General features: G+C 45.0%; 1 protein-coding gene across 3 annotated transcripts; it reads left to right on the top strand.

Moving 5' to 3' along the window:
• The first annotated feature begins 5 nt into the window (after positions 1-5).
• Positions 6-17,875, top strand: NUP62CL (nucleoporin 62 C-terminal like). 3 transcript variants are annotated; one of them, XM_075896698.1, is made up of 14 exons: positions 6-129; positions 1,420-1,537; positions 1,926-2,220; positions 2,714-3,114; positions 5,580-5,690; positions 6,244-6,369; positions 9,586-9,681; positions 11,069-11,180; positions 11,491-11,635; positions 11,887-11,936; positions 12,424-12,558; positions 13,640-13,751; positions 14,598-14,664; positions 16,983-17,875. In XM_075896698.1, the coding sequence occupies exons 3-14, from the start codon at positions 1,940-1,942 to the stop codon at positions 17,072-17,074; spliced, it is 1,728 nt and encodes a 575-aa protein (XP_075752813.1). In that variant the 5' UTR covers positions 6-129; positions 1,420-1,537; positions 1,926-1,939; the 3' UTR covers positions 17,075-17,875. The 3 variants fall into 3 exon arrangements, with proteins under 3 accessions (XP_075752813.1, XP_075752815.1, XP_075752814.1); XM_075896699.1 differs by lacking the exon at positions 6-129 and adding an exon at positions 219-472; XM_075896700.1 differs by lacking the exon at positions 1,420-1,537 and having other exon boundaries at positions 29-129.
• Positions 17,876-18,584: the final 709 nt, after the last annotated feature.

The raw sequence follows: 18,584 nt of genomic DNA, 5'->3' as shown, positions 1-18,584 counted from the left end.
ATTGGCGGGCTGGGCGGGAGAGGGGCGGGGCTGGGCTCGCCGCCGCCGCCCGCACGTCGAAGTGTCGCGCCGCCCGCTGCCGTCGTCACACGCCCGCGCGCAGCCCGTTAGGAGAGGCGCGCGCGACTGGTGAGGCAGCGGAGAACGGTGGGGGGCTGGGCCCTGAGGCGCCGCGGGGCTCGGGCGGGGACCGGCCTGACGGGCCCCTGTGGCCCCGCGCGTCCTGCCGCCGCCCGAGCGGGGAACCGGCCCCGCCCCACCCCTCCCCCCACAGTCACATTTAGACGGGGGGGGGGGTGAGGCCTGTGCCTGGCAGCAGCCGGGGGGGGGCTGGCCTTGGGGGCAGAGCGCTTCCCTCTGCCCGGCCCCCGGGGCCACGGGCCCAGCACGTGGCTTCTCGGGGTGATGGGGCGGCTCACGGCGGGGGGGGTTCTCCGTGGTGCCTGCAGCCGCGAGATCCACCCCCACCCAGGTGCGACCTGCGGGATCCGTCCCCGGGACACGTGCTGCGGGCGAGTCGCGGCGCGTCTGGACCCTGCCAGGGTGCATTTTGCAAGGGCGCGTCGCTGCCTTCATCTCCCCCGTTAGGATGGCGGGCTCGGCCCTTCCCCTGAGATTGGGAACAGTGACGGCCAGCCCCACGGCCCCCCGCCCCCTCCCTGGCCCCACTGCCCCCTCCCTGGCCCCACTACCCCCCGCCCCCTCCCTGGCCCCCCCCGCCCCCTCCCTGGCCCCACTGCCCCCCGCCCCCTCCCTGGCCCCACTGCCCCCCGCCCCCTCCCGGGCAGCCAGGTCTCCCCCAGCCCCACTGCCCCCCGCCCCCTCCCGGGCAGCCAGGTCTCCCCCAGCCCCACTGCCCCCCGCCCCCTCCCTGGCCCCACTGCCCCCCGCCCCCTCCCGGGCAGCCAGGTCTCCCCCAGCCCCACGGCCCCCCGCCGCCTCCCTGGCCCCACGGCCCCCCGCCGCCTCCCTGGCCCCACTGCCCCCCGCCCCCTCCCGGACAGCCAGGTCTCCCCTGCTTCTCCTCCCAATCTCCCTTGGCCAGTCCCGCTGCCCGCGTCCAGCCCTGCTTCCGGCAGCCGCTTCTCTCCCCCCCCCCCCCCCATCTTCCCTGGCCAGCTCCTACCCCTGACCTCATGCCCCCCGGCAGCCCTGCTTCCGCCAGCCCACCAATCTCTCGCGGACAATTCCGATGCCCCAGGCAAGCCCTGCTTCCAGCGGCCGCTTCTCCCATACTCCTCCCAATCTTCCCCGGCCAGCCCCCTGCCCAGCTCTGCTTCCGCCAGCTGCCCCTCCCCCAATCTCCCTGGCTTGCCTGGATTCCCCCATCCAGTGCTGCTTCTGATAGCCGGCTCTCCCCTCCTCCTTCTCCCCTTCTCTGATAGCCGGCTCTCCCCTCCTCCTTCTCCCCTCCCCTAGCTAAGCATCTGCCAGGAGCCGGAAGATCCAGCTGCAGACTCCTCCCAGGCCGGCCAAGGGCTTGGGAGACCAGGCACTCCGGGAGCCCGGAACACCCCAGCAACCACACTGAGGCCCGGTACTTTTTTTCTGCGGCCCGGTATCGAGCCGCGGCCTATAGTTTGGGAAACGCTGGGTTAGCTAATTAAACAGGATTGTAATGCCTATAAGTTACTGTCAGATTCTTAAATTAACATGTGTTATGTAGCCTTTGGGTGAGGGGGGTGAATTAGTTTGTAGCTGGTAGACATATCTATGGGAAAAACGAAAGTCTTGAAATAGTCCTTATTCTGCAAGGTACAGCTCAGTAGCGCACTGAAAGTGAATCATGTTAACTGCATTTCATCACCTACCATGATGTGTAGTTGCACAAAACAGCAGAATTCCTTATCCAGACAGAAATTGGGGTGGTACAGTATGTGATGGACAACTGGGTGTTTTTTTAATTATTATTTTTTTCTTCTCAGAGTCAGAAATCATCATGAGTCAGTTTAACTTTGGATCTAGTTCTGCTGGGGGAGGGTTCAGCTTTGGTACGCCAAAGACAGCAACTACCACAGCACCAGCAGGATATTCCTTTTCCACACCTGGGGCTGGAACTGGATTCAGTTTTGGGACACCAACTCAGACTCCAGCAAGTACCCAGTCTACGGGTCTGTTCTCTTTGACGACCCCTGCTACTTCTGCGCAGGCTTCTGGATTCACTTTTGGATCACCGGCCACATCAACTGCAGCCCCAGCAGGAAACGTATTCTCTTTAGGGTAAGAGCTAACTGGAAGAAACATCTGTTCTTGTTCTCATGAGTTGCTATCATTGAGGATTTGGGGGTTTTTTTTGTAAATTTTTAAAAAATGTATTGGGAGTGATAGTGGAGAGAATCCAAATAGAAAGCCAAGGATTGAGTCTTGTGGGGAATTCAAAAGAAGAAAGATAGGTGCTTGACACACAGAAGGAGAGCAGTTGTTCCAGATATTCCAAATGATGCAGAAAGTGTAGTCTTTTACTAAGAGAAGGTAATTAAGGAATTCTCAAGGTAAGTGGTGTTAAGGCATGACAGGGGTTTTTATACAGCGTGTTAGAATTGAGCTACAATCTCTTTGACATTAAATCTAATGCTCTTCAAAGAATTCTGGTAAAAGGTCACCTTCCTGAAACTCTGCTATTAAAAAAACCCCTATCCTTCAGCATTCTGCTGGACTATGTCCTGAACAGGTTAGTTTATTTTGCTTGTTTTGTTTTTTTTGTCCTGTCTAGGGGAAATGTACCAAAGTTAAACTTGGGCAGCAGTGGCACCACTCAGACTACAGGAATCACAGGGGGGTTTGGACTTGCTAACAGTACTGCCCTTACCAGCTCTATACCTAGCAGCGTGTCATCAAGTCAAATAGCACCTTCTGGTTTTGCCTTTGGCCCCACTGCCGCCGTTACCGTCGCAACCACCACCCCCCAAGCTGGAGCAACTGGAGGGTTCAGTTTTGCCAGCAGCGGAACAGCTCAGACTGGAACCCCAAACTTTAGTATCAGCTCTGTGGGAAATACAACTCAGCAAATAGCACCTACAGGGTTAAGTTTTGGAGCAACCCCAGCTGCTGCCACCATTGCTGCAACTACTGCACAACCCCCCCCTGCCTTCAGTCTTGGGGGACAGTCCACAGGTAAGTGTCAGATCTTGAATTGGGAGTTCAACTGTTAACAGTGCTACTCCATATTAAAGTTCCTCTAGTCAGCTGACTTCTGAAGCGCTGTAAATAGAATGGTATTTGCCCATTGAAAGTTCTAATAATGCAAGTGAATTGATGGCTCTTTTGAGAAATGGATACTGAAATCTTCTGTTTCAGTCTGGTGTGAAATGGAACCAGTGCTAGAAGACACAGTTTTCTAATATGTACATTCCTGAAGTCACCAGTTACTTGTAACATTTTTTCATATACAGTGAAGAAGGTCTCAATAATGTCACGGAATTATAGAGTATATTTTGCATCCTAAATGTCCATAGATAAAAGCCAACTCTTTTTTTTTTTTATGGCAGTCAGACATGAAATTTAGAAAATGCACACAAGTAGAATTTTAGCAGCAGTGTTCACTGTTGCAGATTGCTCTAATGGGAAATAATAGTGTGTGAGCATGCCTTGAGTCAATAAATCAGTTTGTGGTTTAGTTAGTCCAGCTTGGTTCATGAGCAGCTGTCTCTTTTGTAGATTACTTCTCAGAGGAAATTTATTTTTCATAGCGCTGGATTATAACACTGCAATGCTGTGATGAGTGGTCTGCAGGCTTATCTCATGAAATCTTGTGCTACTGATTTGTTCATATCTTCTGAGTGAGTATCTAGACCAGGGGTGTCCAAACTTTTTTCAAAGAGGGCCAGATTTGATGAAGTGAACATGCGTGAGGGCCGACCATTTTGCCTGACATTCTTTGAACCATTAAAATTAAATGCAAATTAACTATTTTATGCAAAGTTTATTGCAAACGGCATACTTTTCATTTCGTCACCTGGATGACAAATCTAAACAGGTGTTAAATCACTCTGCCTTTCATATCTGAAGGCCAAATGAAAAAAAAATCCAGGAAGCTGAAATATATGTCAGGAACATTGTAAAGTACATTACATATTATTGGTAATAAAGGTTGTCTGTCAACTTTTAAGTTCAAAAAATATGAACAGGACCATAACACCAAGTATACATGTTGTGTCCAAATATATTTATAACTGATTTAGACCAACTGACATTAACTGAGATTTTACAATGTATTCATCTCAATACATATGGATTCGTTGGGGGCCATGAAAGATAGATATTGCCAAATTACCTGTGGGGCCATATTAAACCGGAACACGGGCTGCAATTGGCCCGCGGGCCGGACTTTGGACATGCCTGATCTAGACACACACATGATGGGATAAAATAAGAGTTCAGAAAGAAACAAAACTGCAGAGATGACAGTGGGATGATTTGATCTTGATATTGCAGGACCTGGAATATCTTTGCGATCAGTTCCACAAACTATGTGAAAAAGGGCTGGTACCAAAGTACTGGGACCATCATAGATAAACATCTTTTGTTAGAACTGTTTTCCTTAAGTGTTGGGGCTTGGCATCAAAGGACTGAAATAATTTGTTGTAAATTGGTTGCATTTGTAAAAACAGTTCTCTTCAGAAATAAGAAGAGACCTTGTGAGTAAAAAGACCTTGCATTAGTCAATTGCTGATACTTCCTAAGCCAGGGCTACTCAACCTGCGGGTTGCGTGCAGCCCAGTTGTTTGCGGCCCACGGTACGGTTTGGGTTTACGTGGAGCTCAACATGCGGCCTCCAATGGGAACGCACTCCACAACGCCGAAGCATCTCCCAGGTGGGGTGGGGTGAGCATTGACAGATGCAAGCGGACGGGCTGGCTGGAACAGATGGGTACAGAGTGTTGGCATTTCTAGCCCCCAGGGAGCAGGTGCTGGGAGAGCCAGGGCATTGTGGGAAGGGCTGGCTGCTTAGCCTTGTGACAGAACCTGAGAGGTGCTGACTGGCTCACATTGGCCACATTTGGGTCTAGTGCCACAGCTTAAGGCTTAATCTTTGTATTCATGCCTGTCCATGTGAAAGAAGCTATTTGCATATATATTTGCATCTATATGCAACCACACTTAAGTTGCAGCCCTCGGCATGTGCTGTGAGTATCATAGTGGCCATAGTTGAGTAGCCCTGTCCTAGGCCATTTAAGAATAGCTCCAGTACCTTGGACAGGGACAAAGTAGACAGCAAACAGTCAAGTTTGATATGTGAGCACAAAGTTACAGTAATAGTCTTTTGTCCATTAAAAAGTATGATTGGGATGTAGGGTGGAAGGGAGAGTCCAGAGCCTAGGTGGGTGATGTTTGGTTACAGTTAGTGTGAATTAGAACAAATCTTAAAAGTTGTTGTAGGCAAAATTATTTAGATCTAGTGAATCCCTTTGACAGTGCTGATTCTAAATCTGTCAGAGAAACATCAATATAAACTGATAATAGATACTTTCTGCTCTACTAATTATGATATTGTTTTTCACACTTGACTATTGCTGGTATTTTGGGTCTCAGCTTAAGAACTGTTTGCTCTTGATTCATTCTTGTATTTCTTAATCTAGGTTTAAGTTTTGGAATGCTGGCCTCGACAGCACCCACTTCTGCACCCACAGGAACATTGACAGCTACTACCATCCAAGGACCTAGTTTATCATTTGGAACCAAACTTGGAGGTAGGTGGTGATTAGGTCACTGTGCCTGAAAGTTGGGTCAGAGTAAAGGGGGGCTGACTACCCTGACTGAAGTGATTCTATTTATTGGGGTGTGGAGAGCAGATCAAAATAGGAGTGGATGCATGTACTATGTCTTACAGTGATTTGCTCTTCGGTCAGAGTCCTGAAAGCACTGTAAGTTCTCTAAGTGCATTCTTATTTGTACAGCTCAATTTCACTTTGTATAGAGTTTTACATATGAAAACTGCATCTGACAATTCTTCATAAAGTATAAAACAAAGAGACGCTTATGGGTGATTGTGAGGGTAAAGATGTTTTCAGGTTAAACCTGTAAATATATTAAGTACTGATGAAGCATAATGCTGGAAAATTGTTTTAAAAAGAAACAGAAGCTGCAGAGGAGAAAATGATTACATCAGTAAAAAGCAGATTAGTGTAGATGAATGGAAAAAAGTGTGTCAAACAAAGTCCCCATTCTCTGCTTTGTTCACTCTGAACATGTGTGTTGAAGCATCAGAGAAGGATGGGTTTGGATTTTTTTTTCTGATTTTAGGCTTGACTGCAACATCCACAGCCGCTACCACCACACCTTCCCTTCTTGGTTCGTCTGGGCCTACATTGTTTGCATCAATAGCAGGTTCTTCAGCACCAACTTCCACTGTTGCCGCAGGCCTCTCACGTAAGTCACAGAGTATTTATCAAACAGTTCTTCTTGCAATCCTGATATTAACGAGTAGTAGTCCAAGGATAGGTTGGCAGGCTCTGCCTGCGATGGTGGTGTTTTTTCCTGAAGTGGAAGAATCATAATAAGATACAACTACAGCTATTTTAGTCTTTGATAGTATCAGCTTGTCTCTATCTGCTTCCGGGCATAAATCTTATCAGTGCTGCACCTGTTTATTGCACAGAAAATTTTGTCTAGAAAATAATACATGTGAGATGAGTGGCAATTTTTTGTGTCCGCTATCCTGCTATTGTTGTCATGGCTGAACATACCAGTGACTCTGCTGACAGCTGTTGAATGCAGGCCTGATCTACAGTACAAAGCTACAGCTTTACAAAAGGCAGCTTACATTGACCTAATGCTGTAAATATCTACACTATAGTGTTGCTACTGCTGATATAAGTTGCACACTGCACCAACTTAATAATTCCACCTCCATAAGAGGCATGGGTAGGTTGATGCAGGGTCAGTATAAACAGTGTGTTGACCAAAGGGCCTTATGGACCAGATCCGGCCTGCCAAGTGCGTTGATCTGCCACAGATACATTGCTGCTGCCCCACCCCAGACCAGTCAGGGCCTGGGGACGGGGGAGTGCGTGAAGTCTCCTCCCCTACTGGGGGCATGTGGAAAGTGCTGCCTGCCCCTTGCAGGGTGGGGATAGGGAGTGAGAGATTTCCTGTGCGCCCCCTGGCCCTGATTGACTTGGGAGTGGGCGGAGCACGTGAAGTCTCCTGCTGCCAGGAGCATAAGCACCTAGAGGGGACCACTAGCTGTTCAGAACAGCTGGCAGTTCTCTCTGGAGGAGGCGGGGTCAAAGTCTTCACCGCTCCCCCCATCCCCAGGCCAGTCAGTATAAAAAATTTAGGAAGTGGCTCTCCGTCTAAAATTATTGCTCAGTGAGGAGGGAGAAACAATAACAGGAAACTTGGAAATGGCAGAGGTGCTTAATGACTCTTTTTTTGGTCTTCACCATGAAGTCTGATGATGAAGGAATGCCTAACATACTGAATGCTAGTGGGAAGGGGGTAGGTTTAGAAGATAAAATTAAAAAAGAACAAGTTAAAAATCACATAGAAAAGTTAGGTGTCTGCAAATCACTGGGACCTCATGAAATGCATCCTAGAATACTCAAGGAGATGATAGAGGAGGTATCTGAGCCGTTAGCTATCATCTTTGAAAAATCATGGGAGACAGGAGAGATTCCAGAAAACTGAAAAAGGGCAAATATCGTGCCCATCTATAAAAAGGGAAATAAGAACAACCTAGGAAACTACAGACCAGTCAGTTTAACTTCTGTGTCAGGAAAGATAATGGAGCAAGTAATTAAGGAATTCATCTGCAAATATCTGGAAGAAAATAAGGTGATAGGTAACAACCAGCATGGATTTGTAAAGAACAAATCATGTGAAACCAATCTGAGAGCTTTATTTGATAGGATAACAAGGCTTGTGGATAAGGGAGAAGAGGTGGATGTGGTATACCTAGACTTTAGTAAGGCATTTGATGTGATCTCTCATGATCTTCTGATCAGTAAACTAGGCAAATACAACTTAGATGGGGCTACTACTATAAAGGTGGGTGCGTAACTGGCTAGATAACTGTTTTCAGAGAGTAGTTAACGGTTCACAATCATGGTGGAAGGCCATAACAAGTGGGGTTGCGCAGAGGTCTGTTTTGGGACCGGTTCTGTCCAATATCTCCATCAATGATTTAAATATTGGCACAGAGAGGACACTTATTAAGTTTGCGGGTACCACCAAGTTGCGAGGGGTTGCAACTGCTTAGGGAGGATAGGGTCATAAGCTTTCCAGACTGCTCATGATCTCTGCCCCCCCCCTTGCAAAGAGCCTCAAAAGGTGGTCTTTTGGCTTGACCATGGCAATTAGATGTCTTACCTTTTAGATAAAGTATACCTTGGTTGTACTGTTTTGTGGAGCTTTTTGTTCATATATAACACTTGCTATACCCTGTGAACCAGAGTTGTTTTTGTTTGAATTAGGGATGTAAGCAAGTAGTTGACTACCCGATAAGCCTGGGCTTATTCGGTAGTGGAGTCTATTACTTGCTCTCTTTCTCTCTCTCCCCTCCCCCCCCCCCCGTGCCTCTGTATCAGAAGCCGGTTCTTAAAAGCTGGTTCTTCCCAGCACCATCTCTCCAGTGCCGCCTCCCCCCACCACACACTGCTGCCTCTATTTTGGAGGCAGCAGCATGGAGTAGGGAGGGAGGATGGGGGAGGCTGCTGTGAAGCAGTCCCTGGCCGCGGTGGCCGCTCCGGCAGCAGCCCCTAGCTGTGGGGGTCCCAGCGAGGAGCTGTCCGCGGACAGGGGCTGCTAGACCCACCTTGCAAAAGCCAGGACTGAGCCTGGCTCGCACCAGCTCCAGGACCTACCCTTGCTACATTTAAACTGCAGAGGCGCAGCAGGGGTGGGTAGCTCCTGGACCCTGTGCTAGCTGGGACTGAGCAAGCCTTCCCTTATTGACTAATCGTGTAGTCGATAAAATTAGTGAATTACCCACATCTTAACATTCTTAGTTTGAATATTGTCCAGCAATTTCAGATGTTAAGACCCAAAAGCAGAAAGTTGAGTCCATCAGTAAATATGCATACTACATAATTTCAGGATCACCTCCCTTCTCTGTATAAGAGCAAACATGCAAAACTGGGCCATCCGAAGTGAGAAGTAGCTGCTCACGTGCATTAGAAGAAACCAGACAGTATTTTGAGATCTTTACCCTCTGTGTTCACAGGAGCACAGCCTAGCCAGATCCCATCAGCCAAATTACATTACATGTTGCAAAATCTCAATGGGTGTGGAGTCAGTCATGCACCTCATGGGGACCAAACGTGTCCTTGGTGTAACTCCATCAAAGTTAATGTAGTTCTACCAGAAGTGAATTTAGCTTAATGACTTAATTCTGCTTTACATTTTGGCAGCCCTTCTAAGAAATGTATCCCCGTGAGGCTTAATACATTTGGCAAAAGTTGTGTTTTGTTTGTTTTGCCATATCCAGGATGACATATTTGACAACAGTGGGTTATTTCCATAATGAGTTACTGGCAATCCTCACTCTCATTTAGCCTCTGTCCTATTACAAACTGCTAAAACAGGCATCAGGATGCTTTGCCAGTGGGGCACACAGGAAGCCATGTCATTGTCTTCTATTTACAGTTGGTGGCACCTCAGCTGCAACAACCAGTCTGGGTACTCTTGGATTTGGATTAAAAGTCCCTGGAACGACAACTGCTGCAACCATCACAACCACCAGTAAGGACTAGAGGATGAAAGGGATGGAGCTGCCAGGCTGATTAAAACTAATGTGTACTCCATGGTTCTCAGTTTCTTTCTACCTGGGATCTGAAAACAATCCACTGTTTCCTGTTGGGATCCATCTGCCTCCACAGTTCCATGTAGCTATTGTGGATTTGTATTCACAGCTAGAAACCACAAAGGGTCTTATCTGGGGAGTGTCCGAGTTTGGCAGTCTGTTTTACAGGATTGGCGTGGGACTGCTGCTACTGGCACAGCATCTCTCTCTCCAGCCACCAGCCTTCCTGCCCAGCAGGCATAGGTAGCATCACTTCAAGAGGCTGTGGAACTAGCTGCATGTCCTGTTGGAATGTTGCTTCACAGCTGAACGTTGCATAGGGGATAGAAGGGAGAGAGAAATACGGAGGGTTGAGGAGCTGTAATAGGATTAGTTGGGGTAACAAGGATGGAGTGCTGAGTTAATAGGAAGGCAGCATTTAGCTCCTCCCTGCCCTGGATCTTAGGGAATGCAGAATTTTGAAGCCTTTTCTCTACTTCCATCAACCAGTGAGGTGTTTGCACTTCTTATTGACATCCGACTAGACTTAGTAATAGCATAGTACCTGTTAGCTCTGCCAGTGACTTCCTTTGTAAACTTTGGCTGTCTGTGCCATAGCTTGGTTTTTTGTTTTTGTGTGTGAAATAATATTGCCCAACAAATATTGGGGCTTGCTTCCTTAAGAGCTATAAATTGCTTTGAGATCCTGAGGCAGAAGGGGCTATATAACTCAAGTGTTTATTAATGGATATTAATCAGAATTATAAAAACATGTTTTAGTTCACCAGCTCTGCTCATGGGAAATCCAGTTCCAAAAGAAGAGTGGTGATTCAGATTACAAGTTTCATGTGTTGTAGAGCTATTCAGCAGTATAGTAGTTGGGGTACTGCAGATCTGGGAAGAAAGATGTGTGCACAAAACTTGCATTGTGTCTTTTTCTCAATATTACCTGACTCACATTTAATAGAGCCATGTGGGTTGGAAGAGAACTTGGAGATCTTCAGTCCATCCCTGTCCATTGTAGCAAAATTGATTTATTTATAATCAATATTCTCTCTGTATATCTAAATAATTTGAAAACTAAGAGAAATAAACCACCATTTCTTGCTTATACAGGCTAGAGCTTTCTAAAGATTTCTTAACATCTTAAAGTGGATAAGTATTATTATTCACATCTTACAAATGGGTAAGTGTGAAGTGATTAAGGTCACACAATCAAGGTAATTTGTGAATAGAACTCATGTCTCCTAATTTCCAATCTTGAGTCCAAATTGCTAGATCACAACTGACCTTCTCCTCCTCTCTACTCATTCCTCCCTTTTTATGACATTACATCTTTCCTTCCAGGCACTTCTTCTGCTCCTAGCACAGGCTTTGCCTTGAATCTTAAACCACTGACCACTACTGGTACCCTTGGTGCTGTGACTTCTACTGCTACCATAGCAACTACAACAACCAGGTGCGTCCTTTCAGCCAATTGAGTTACTGCCTAGTGTCTTAGTTCTGTGGTGGGTACTGAGGGTGAGTGTTCCCAAGACAGGCAGTATATTGGATATTGAGTGGAAGAACCAGAGGAGATTCGTCCAAGAAAGGAGACGATGCTGGGATTGGAGTGCAGTAGTATCCTGGCCCAATTCTGTTGGGTGTGTTTGTAGTTCAGTGGCTGTGCCTTTAATGTTACCTGTGGTGTCAGCTTTATAGCTTTTCATTTTAGAATTTGTATTCATTCAAATAATGCTCAATGCTCTCTTCAACTCCCCCAATCCCAGCGCTCCCCCAGTGATGACTTACGCCCAGCTGGAGAGTCTAATTAATAAATGGAGCCTAGAACTGGAGGATCAGGAAAAGCATTTTCTTCACCAGGCTACACAGGTCAATGCCTGGGATCGGACACTGATAGAGAATGGAGAAAAGGTAAGCTGGCATGCTTTTCTGATAGGGTGAGACTTTTACGGGTATTTTGGTGCCCAAAGATGCAAATAGGCACCCAGTGGGCTTTTCAAAAGTATCTAGATACTGAACTCACATTGGTGTTTTTTGGGGGATGTGAAGAACATGTCTTTTCTCAATTTCTCCCCTATCTCTCTACCCCTATACCATTATTGATAATCCCTGAATTCTGTTGCTATAGTCTGTTAAATTCTGTGTTCCTGTCTGATTTTTAGATTACTTCATTACACAGAGAGGTGGAGAAAGTGAAGCTGGATCAGAAGAGGTAAGAGAGAAACTGAGTGCTTTAGTTTTCCTGTTTGAGGGGTAGGTAGCCATGTTAGTCTGAATCTGCAAGAACAACGAAAAGTCCTGTGGCACCTTCTAGACTAACAGATATATTGGAGCATAAGCTTTCGTGGGCAAAGACCCACTTCGTCAGATGCATGTAGTGGAAATTTCAGAGGCAGGTATAAATATACAGGCATAAGAAAAGAGTTCCAATCAAAAGTAAGGTTCTCTTGATTAGAACTCTTTTCTTATACCTGTATATTTATACCTGCCTCTGGAATTTCCACTACATGCATCTGACGAAGTGGGTCTTTGCCCACGAAAGCTTATGCTCCAATATATTTGTTAGTCTAGAAGGTGCCACAGGACTTGTTAGTTTTCCTGGTGTAGTGTTCTTTCCATCTCTTTTCAGCTGTTTCATGATGCTTTAGCATTCATACAGCACATCAAACTCTCCCGCTTGTTCTTTTGCCTTTTTGCAGGTTGGATCAGGAACTTGATTTCATCCTGTCACAACAGAAAGAGCTGGAAGATTTGCTGACTCCTCTGGAGGAGTCTGTAAAGGAACAAAGTGGGACTATCTACTTGCAGCATGCAGATGAGGAGCGAGAGCGAACGTAAGGAAGTGACCCTGCTTAAGCACTTGAAATGACAGAGCTAATGTAACATTTGCGACCAGGAAATACTAAACTTGGAGTACAGGGATTATAAGTGATTGCTGTATGATTAGGAAACTAATACAGCTTGGACATTCCTGATCTGGCACCCTTGGGACCTGACCGGACCCAAATGAGGGAATTTTCTGACTATGGAGTGGTCCTCTGCCACTGGTCTTCCAGGACACTGCCCCTCCCTCCTGCTGGCCCGGCTCCAGCCCTGCTGCTACAAGGCTTGAGGCTTGACTCTGGCCTGCTTCTGCCAGCTGGCTGGGCTCTTCAGGGGCGAAGCTCCCCAGCTGCTGGGGCTTTCCAGGGACGGGGATTGATGGCTGCCCTGCTGCTGCCGCGCCAGGTCTGGGCTCCCCAGTCCCAATGATAGCACTTCCCCACCATTGGACTGCCAACCAGCTTGTGCTCCCAGGTGCCAGGGCTTTCTGGTCCAGCAATGTTGCCTGACCAGAGAGTCTTGGATTTAGGAGGTTCAACCTATAATAGCTTTTTCTGGAGCATAACCTTCCCAATGGCTTGCATTCCCCATATTGGAAGTGGAGATAAAGAAATGGGGAAGTAGAGCTGTCAATATATTTTATTAGGTAGCATAAATGGAATTCTTTGGGAGATGTGGACTCAAGTAGCTATTTGAGGACAGACTATTAATTTTCAGAATGATCTCTTTAATAGTACTGAAAGTGAAGTCCCCTGGATGCTCGGGAATCACTGTGTGAGATGATTCAAATCATGCAGGCATTTTAGGGCAAGAACTGGTGAATTATAGTAAGGTGACCAAAGAGGGTGCCCAAGAGATGTGTCTTGCAGGGTCTGGGCCAGTTGGCTTGTTTTATTTCTCTGGCAAGGGATAAGGAGAATATTCTCTTGAATCTTAAATGATAAAGAGCTTCCAATGTCTTCACATGTGTCTCTCCTATGGAAGAACATTGGTGTTGCCTGGTTCATGTCTAGGTAAAACACTTTTCCAGCATGCTTGGTGTTTGTTTGACTTGAAGTGCTCTGACCTCATCTCCTCTCATGTGCTTTGCAGCTATAAATTGGCTGAAAATATAGATGCCCAATTGAAGCGTATGGCACAGGATCTCAAAGACATCATTGAGCACCTGAACACATCTGGGGGCCCTGCCGATACCAGTGACCCAGTGAGTATGAGCCTAGTACTCTCTGCAGGTGGTAAAAAAACTTACAAGCTGCTTAACTTGTGTAGTTCTGAATGCTCTTCATGTCCTTTGTATTTTCAGGATTTGAAAAGGATTTTACAGCATTTTTTTTCTATAGTAGGTTTTTTTTTCTGTTGACCAAATTCTTGTTCCAGCACAAGCCAGTGTGGCTCATATGTTTACTCTAGGGTCACGGTGACATTACAAACTCTGCCAACAGAGAGTGCAAAACTTCCTCCCACAGTTATTCGCCTACTTTGTATTTCTTGTATATAAATGTATTTGAAGTCTGGAAAATATTTCTCACCATATTGTAGATTTTTGCAGACCTATCAGATTTTGGGGTGGACATTGTATGTAAACATGTTTTGGTGTACATTTCGTCTTCGAATTCAGATCTGAATTCTCACCTATTTCTGCTTCCTGTCAATCCCCAGCAAAGTTTTTGCCTTTTGGCTTGTCAGTAGAGAATTTACCTTTTAATGAACAATGCAGAGAAGGCAGTTTTCCCAGTCTCTTTTACACCACCTTGAGAGTAAACCTTTTATGGGTATGACACGTCTAATCTCTCTAAGCCTAAGAGAGCCCAGGCCACAAGGATGCTTTCCAAACCAGAGGTCCTCAATACTGCTTTGTGCTACTTCGTACTAGCTTCACTCGAGTGAAGTGACTGTTTAATGTATAGAGAATTCATTTAGTCCTGACTACTGCAGCAAGGATCAGGCCAGGCTGGTGTCTAACTGGTATTTCTTTTATTTTTGCTCACTTCCACACACATACTACAGTGAAATAACTCATGCCTAAAATCTTGCATCTATTTTTCTTCAGCTCCAGCAGATCTGTAAAATTTTGAACGCTCATATGGATTCGTTGCAGTGGATTGACCAGAACTCTGGTAAGAACCTTAATGAATGTCTTCTCCCCCCCCCCTCCTCCCCCGGCTTAAGTAAAGAAATAGACTGGTCAAAATGTCAGGTCTGAACTGCACTTAGGAAGGAAGACCGGGTGCCTTAAAGGAGGAGGGGAAATGCAATCTCTACTGACCTCTTTGTTCGGTGCTTAGTGGAAGGACTGAAGGTTGAGAAATCAATTAGATAGTGATTAGTGCTGGTAATGGACTGAGCAGAACAATAACTTGCTATGACGTTAAAGTACTAAGTGCAATTCTGTTCTGTGTGTTTCTTGACCATACATCAGTTCAGAAAGATACACAAGGAGCCTTCCCCAAGTACCTAGTTCATTGTCATTGAATTCACCTCTCTCTTTGTGCTCCATTAAAGGCTATAGGCCACAAGTAGCTATTGGAAGAAGTTCCTGGCCATTTGCTAAATATTTTTTAAGAAAAACAGTGTTTTAAAATGTATCCATAGAAAATGGATTTCCTGTTGATAGACACTAACTATGGGCTTTTATTAGCCTTTTTCTTTATGAAAAATGTCTTTAGGGGTCACAAATGCTAATTGCTCTTGGCCACCCCCACTGGCTTTCCTATCTCAGTATCTATTCTGTGCGAGTGCACATGCTTTCTCCCCCTCCTGACTTCCAGCACAGGAACACTGTATCTGATGCTGTTAGCTGAAGTCAAATGTTCCCTTTCTCCAGATGCAGTAACTCCATGTTCTGAGGGACATTGCAGAAGTTGCAGAGTAACAATTTGAAAAGATAATGCTGGACAGATGTTATGCTTAGTTCTGAAAGGGAAGATTGCTGTCTAGGGACTGGTTTTTTCACTAAAATATTGGGATGCTTCCAGGGTTTAATTGTTTTTTCTTAAGTTACTACACACAGTTTTCATGACCAAGAACCATCTGTCTCCCAGTAAAAAATCCGGAGTATTCTAGCTAGTTTGCATCTCTCCTTAACTTAACCTCATTAGCCACAAGGAGACACTGTAGAGTAATGTGTAATGACTCTCCAGGACTAAAGTACACCAGCTCTGCTTCCCCCTGAACCCTGCAAAGCCGCAGATGCCCCCAACAAATGGTTTATACTCATTCCTGTGGAAAATCGGCATAACTCCCTTGATTTGAATAGAAATTCTGCTTACACTGGGGCTGTATTTGGCTTCCAGATTCCTAAAAGGTGTTCATTTCTCAGTACCCAGTGCTTGCCATCATAATGAGACTTGGCTTTCCTGGGATCTTTCCTGTAGTAACAGATCTGTGCATCCAGTGGCAGAAAGTATCTGGGAAATTAAGCATTGTGTAAAACAGTTACTTGCTTCACTTGAAAATCATTATTAAAGGGGTTGCAATTTGTTCCCTCGGGTGAGAATTTTTCTTGTATTATAAATTATGGTTGTTCACCCAATTAATTCAATCATAGATTAATTGAATAATCCAGTTTCTATATTTTACGGGATGTGCAAGTTTCAAAGAGCAACATGTCAACTTTAGTATGGTAGGGCAAGTCCCTCAAGCAGGGATAGAAGCAGTTATTATTACAAAATGTATTTTTTTTCCTTTAAATGGTTCTTATGCTTCTTTTGTTCCCTTGGGGTGTTCAACAAATGTTCTTATTTATACTCATCCATCACATATCCCCTTCTTTGACAGCCAAAATGGCTTGTCCCATTGATGGGACTGGGTGCAGTGTAGTTTCTAGAATCAGAGACTCTTCACAAGTTTGTAAATCCCATTCCCTAAAACACCTTCAGGGCCACTTCATGAAAACAAATCAGTTTTTCTAGACAATTGTAACTAGGGATGTTAAAAAGCGGTTAATTAAGTAACCACTGAAAATTGTAGCAGAATGGATTATAGGTCATGAAGGGAGCTGAGAGGATAGTGTATGAAGTGTGATTTGTGTATTTTCAAGTACGGAGCCAGATCTGGCTACTTAGGTTTAGCAAGTGTTTAGTTTCTGACTTGGTAAAAAAAAAAAAAATGCTGAAAAGGTAATTAATTTCTGTTGTTCGGACGTAAATCAAATTGAAGTTGGGTGAGCAAGGAAGATTGGAGCAGTGGCTGAAATGTCCTCTTAGGCTTGTCCATTTGGTTTCTTCTGCCATCCTAGCCATCCAGTGTACTGTACTTTGAGCAGATCAGCAGTATCCTGTGCTGGGTTTCATCTCCCTTCCTTTTCCAAAACCTGTCTTAACCTTTGATCCTCGGTCTTTGGGACACTCTTCTCTCCTCCAGATCTGTACTGCCCACGGATGCTTCTTATGAAAAACATGCATGTATTGTGGGTTTTTTTGCACTCTCCCAACAGCTCTGCTGCAGAGGAAAGTGGAGGAGGTGACGAAAGTTTGCGAGAGCCGCCGAAAGGAACAGGAACGCAGTTTTCGGATCACGTTTGATTGAGCAATCCAAGAAATCGCTACTGCTATAATATTTACTGGATAGCCATTATGTAAAAACTTTGCGAAAATGGAGTAAAATTGTGATATCCTCTTGGTGTTTTTTTGTTTTAATAAAGTGCTTTTTTGTGTCAAACCTCCTATACTGATTCACACCATAGATTGCATGGAGCTTCTTAGTTCTGCAGCATTTCTGTGAATTTTTTTTTGTACATATGTTTCATTCATTTAACTCAGTTATTGTTTGCTGACTTTTTAGAATATTTTAAACCCCAAGAAGTGACAGGGATAACCTCTCCAGCTCAGTATTACATTAAAATCGGACTTATGACGATGTACATTCAGATCTAAGCTTTGCATATGCTATTGTATTACTTGCATTTTGAAAAAGTTATTTCATGTTTGCCACTGAGTCAGATCATCAAACTGATGGAAGTCACTGGCAAAGTGACTTTAACCAGTTTGTTAAAGTGGTAAACCAGCTTTGGAAAGCAATAGCCTCTTGTGCAGATAACATTTAGTTCATTTCAGCTTATTCAACTGTTTCAGTTCAGTGATTAGTTCATTAAATGTTAAGATGATTGGGAGTTGAGGTGGAGCCAGGGCCTGCTTGTTTTCTCTTCCACTCTATGACAAAGTGTGAGCAGATGGTGACCAGAAGCAATAGTTCCATTCAAGTACAGATAATACTTCCTTTGTTTTAATAAGTTTTAAATGCAAACAGGTTTTGATAAACTTCTTTTCTTATGTATCTAGCACTTGTAAGTTTGTTTTTTCTTTGGTTAAATAAAACTAAAATGTTGGGGTTCGGGGACATTTTTAATTGAATTCCACATTCCATAAATAGAGCTTGACAGCAATCACATGTGAAAATGTAATCTACTAAAGAAGTGTACTATTTACCATTTTCTGACCTGAGTAAATATTAATCTTTTATTGTAAGATATAAAATGATTTAAATGTGTATAAATAGTGTATCCTGATGAGCCAAAAGTACCACATTTAGTGTATTTTGTTGCATAACATTGCTCTAATAAGAATCAGCCTCTCTTTAGCAAACCAACTAAACTACTAATGTAAAACAAGGTTGAAAGTGGTAAATTAAAACAAAGGTTCCTGCTTGTTTACTTAAACTAATCCATGCTAAACTGGGCCTGTTTCCACTTCTGAAACCACGGCCTGCATTCTGCCATCTGCAATAAGTTGGGTGCTCCCTTCATGCTTGTATCCCAGTCTTTTCTGAGATGTCATAATTCTATGCATTTTCTTTTCTGATTCAAAGATCATGAGATTGCAGGTAAATTGTTGGAGGTGTCCTGGTCCCTAGGGTTAGAGAAAGTGGGTGAGATGATAAATATATTTTATTGGACAGGCTGATGTTGGTGAAAGAAACAAGTTTTTGAGTTACTCCAAGACCTGAAGAGCTGTTTGTGACTAGTGGGGGTACCTTGCTGATTGCTAGGCTTGGGCTGTGAGTGAGCCACACTGGCTGCTGTCTGTACCACGGCCCAGTA

The sequence above is a fragment of the Pelodiscus sinensis genome, chromosome 13, assembly GCF_049634645.1.
Source record: "Pelodiscus sinensis isolate JC-2024 chromosome 13, ASM4963464v1, whole genome shotgun sequence".
NCBI lineage: Eukaryota > Metazoa > Chordata > Testudines > Trionychidae > Pelodiscus > Pelodiscus sinensis.
Note: the sequence above shows the minus strand (reverse complement) of the source record. Positions and strands in the feature narration are given on the sequence as shown.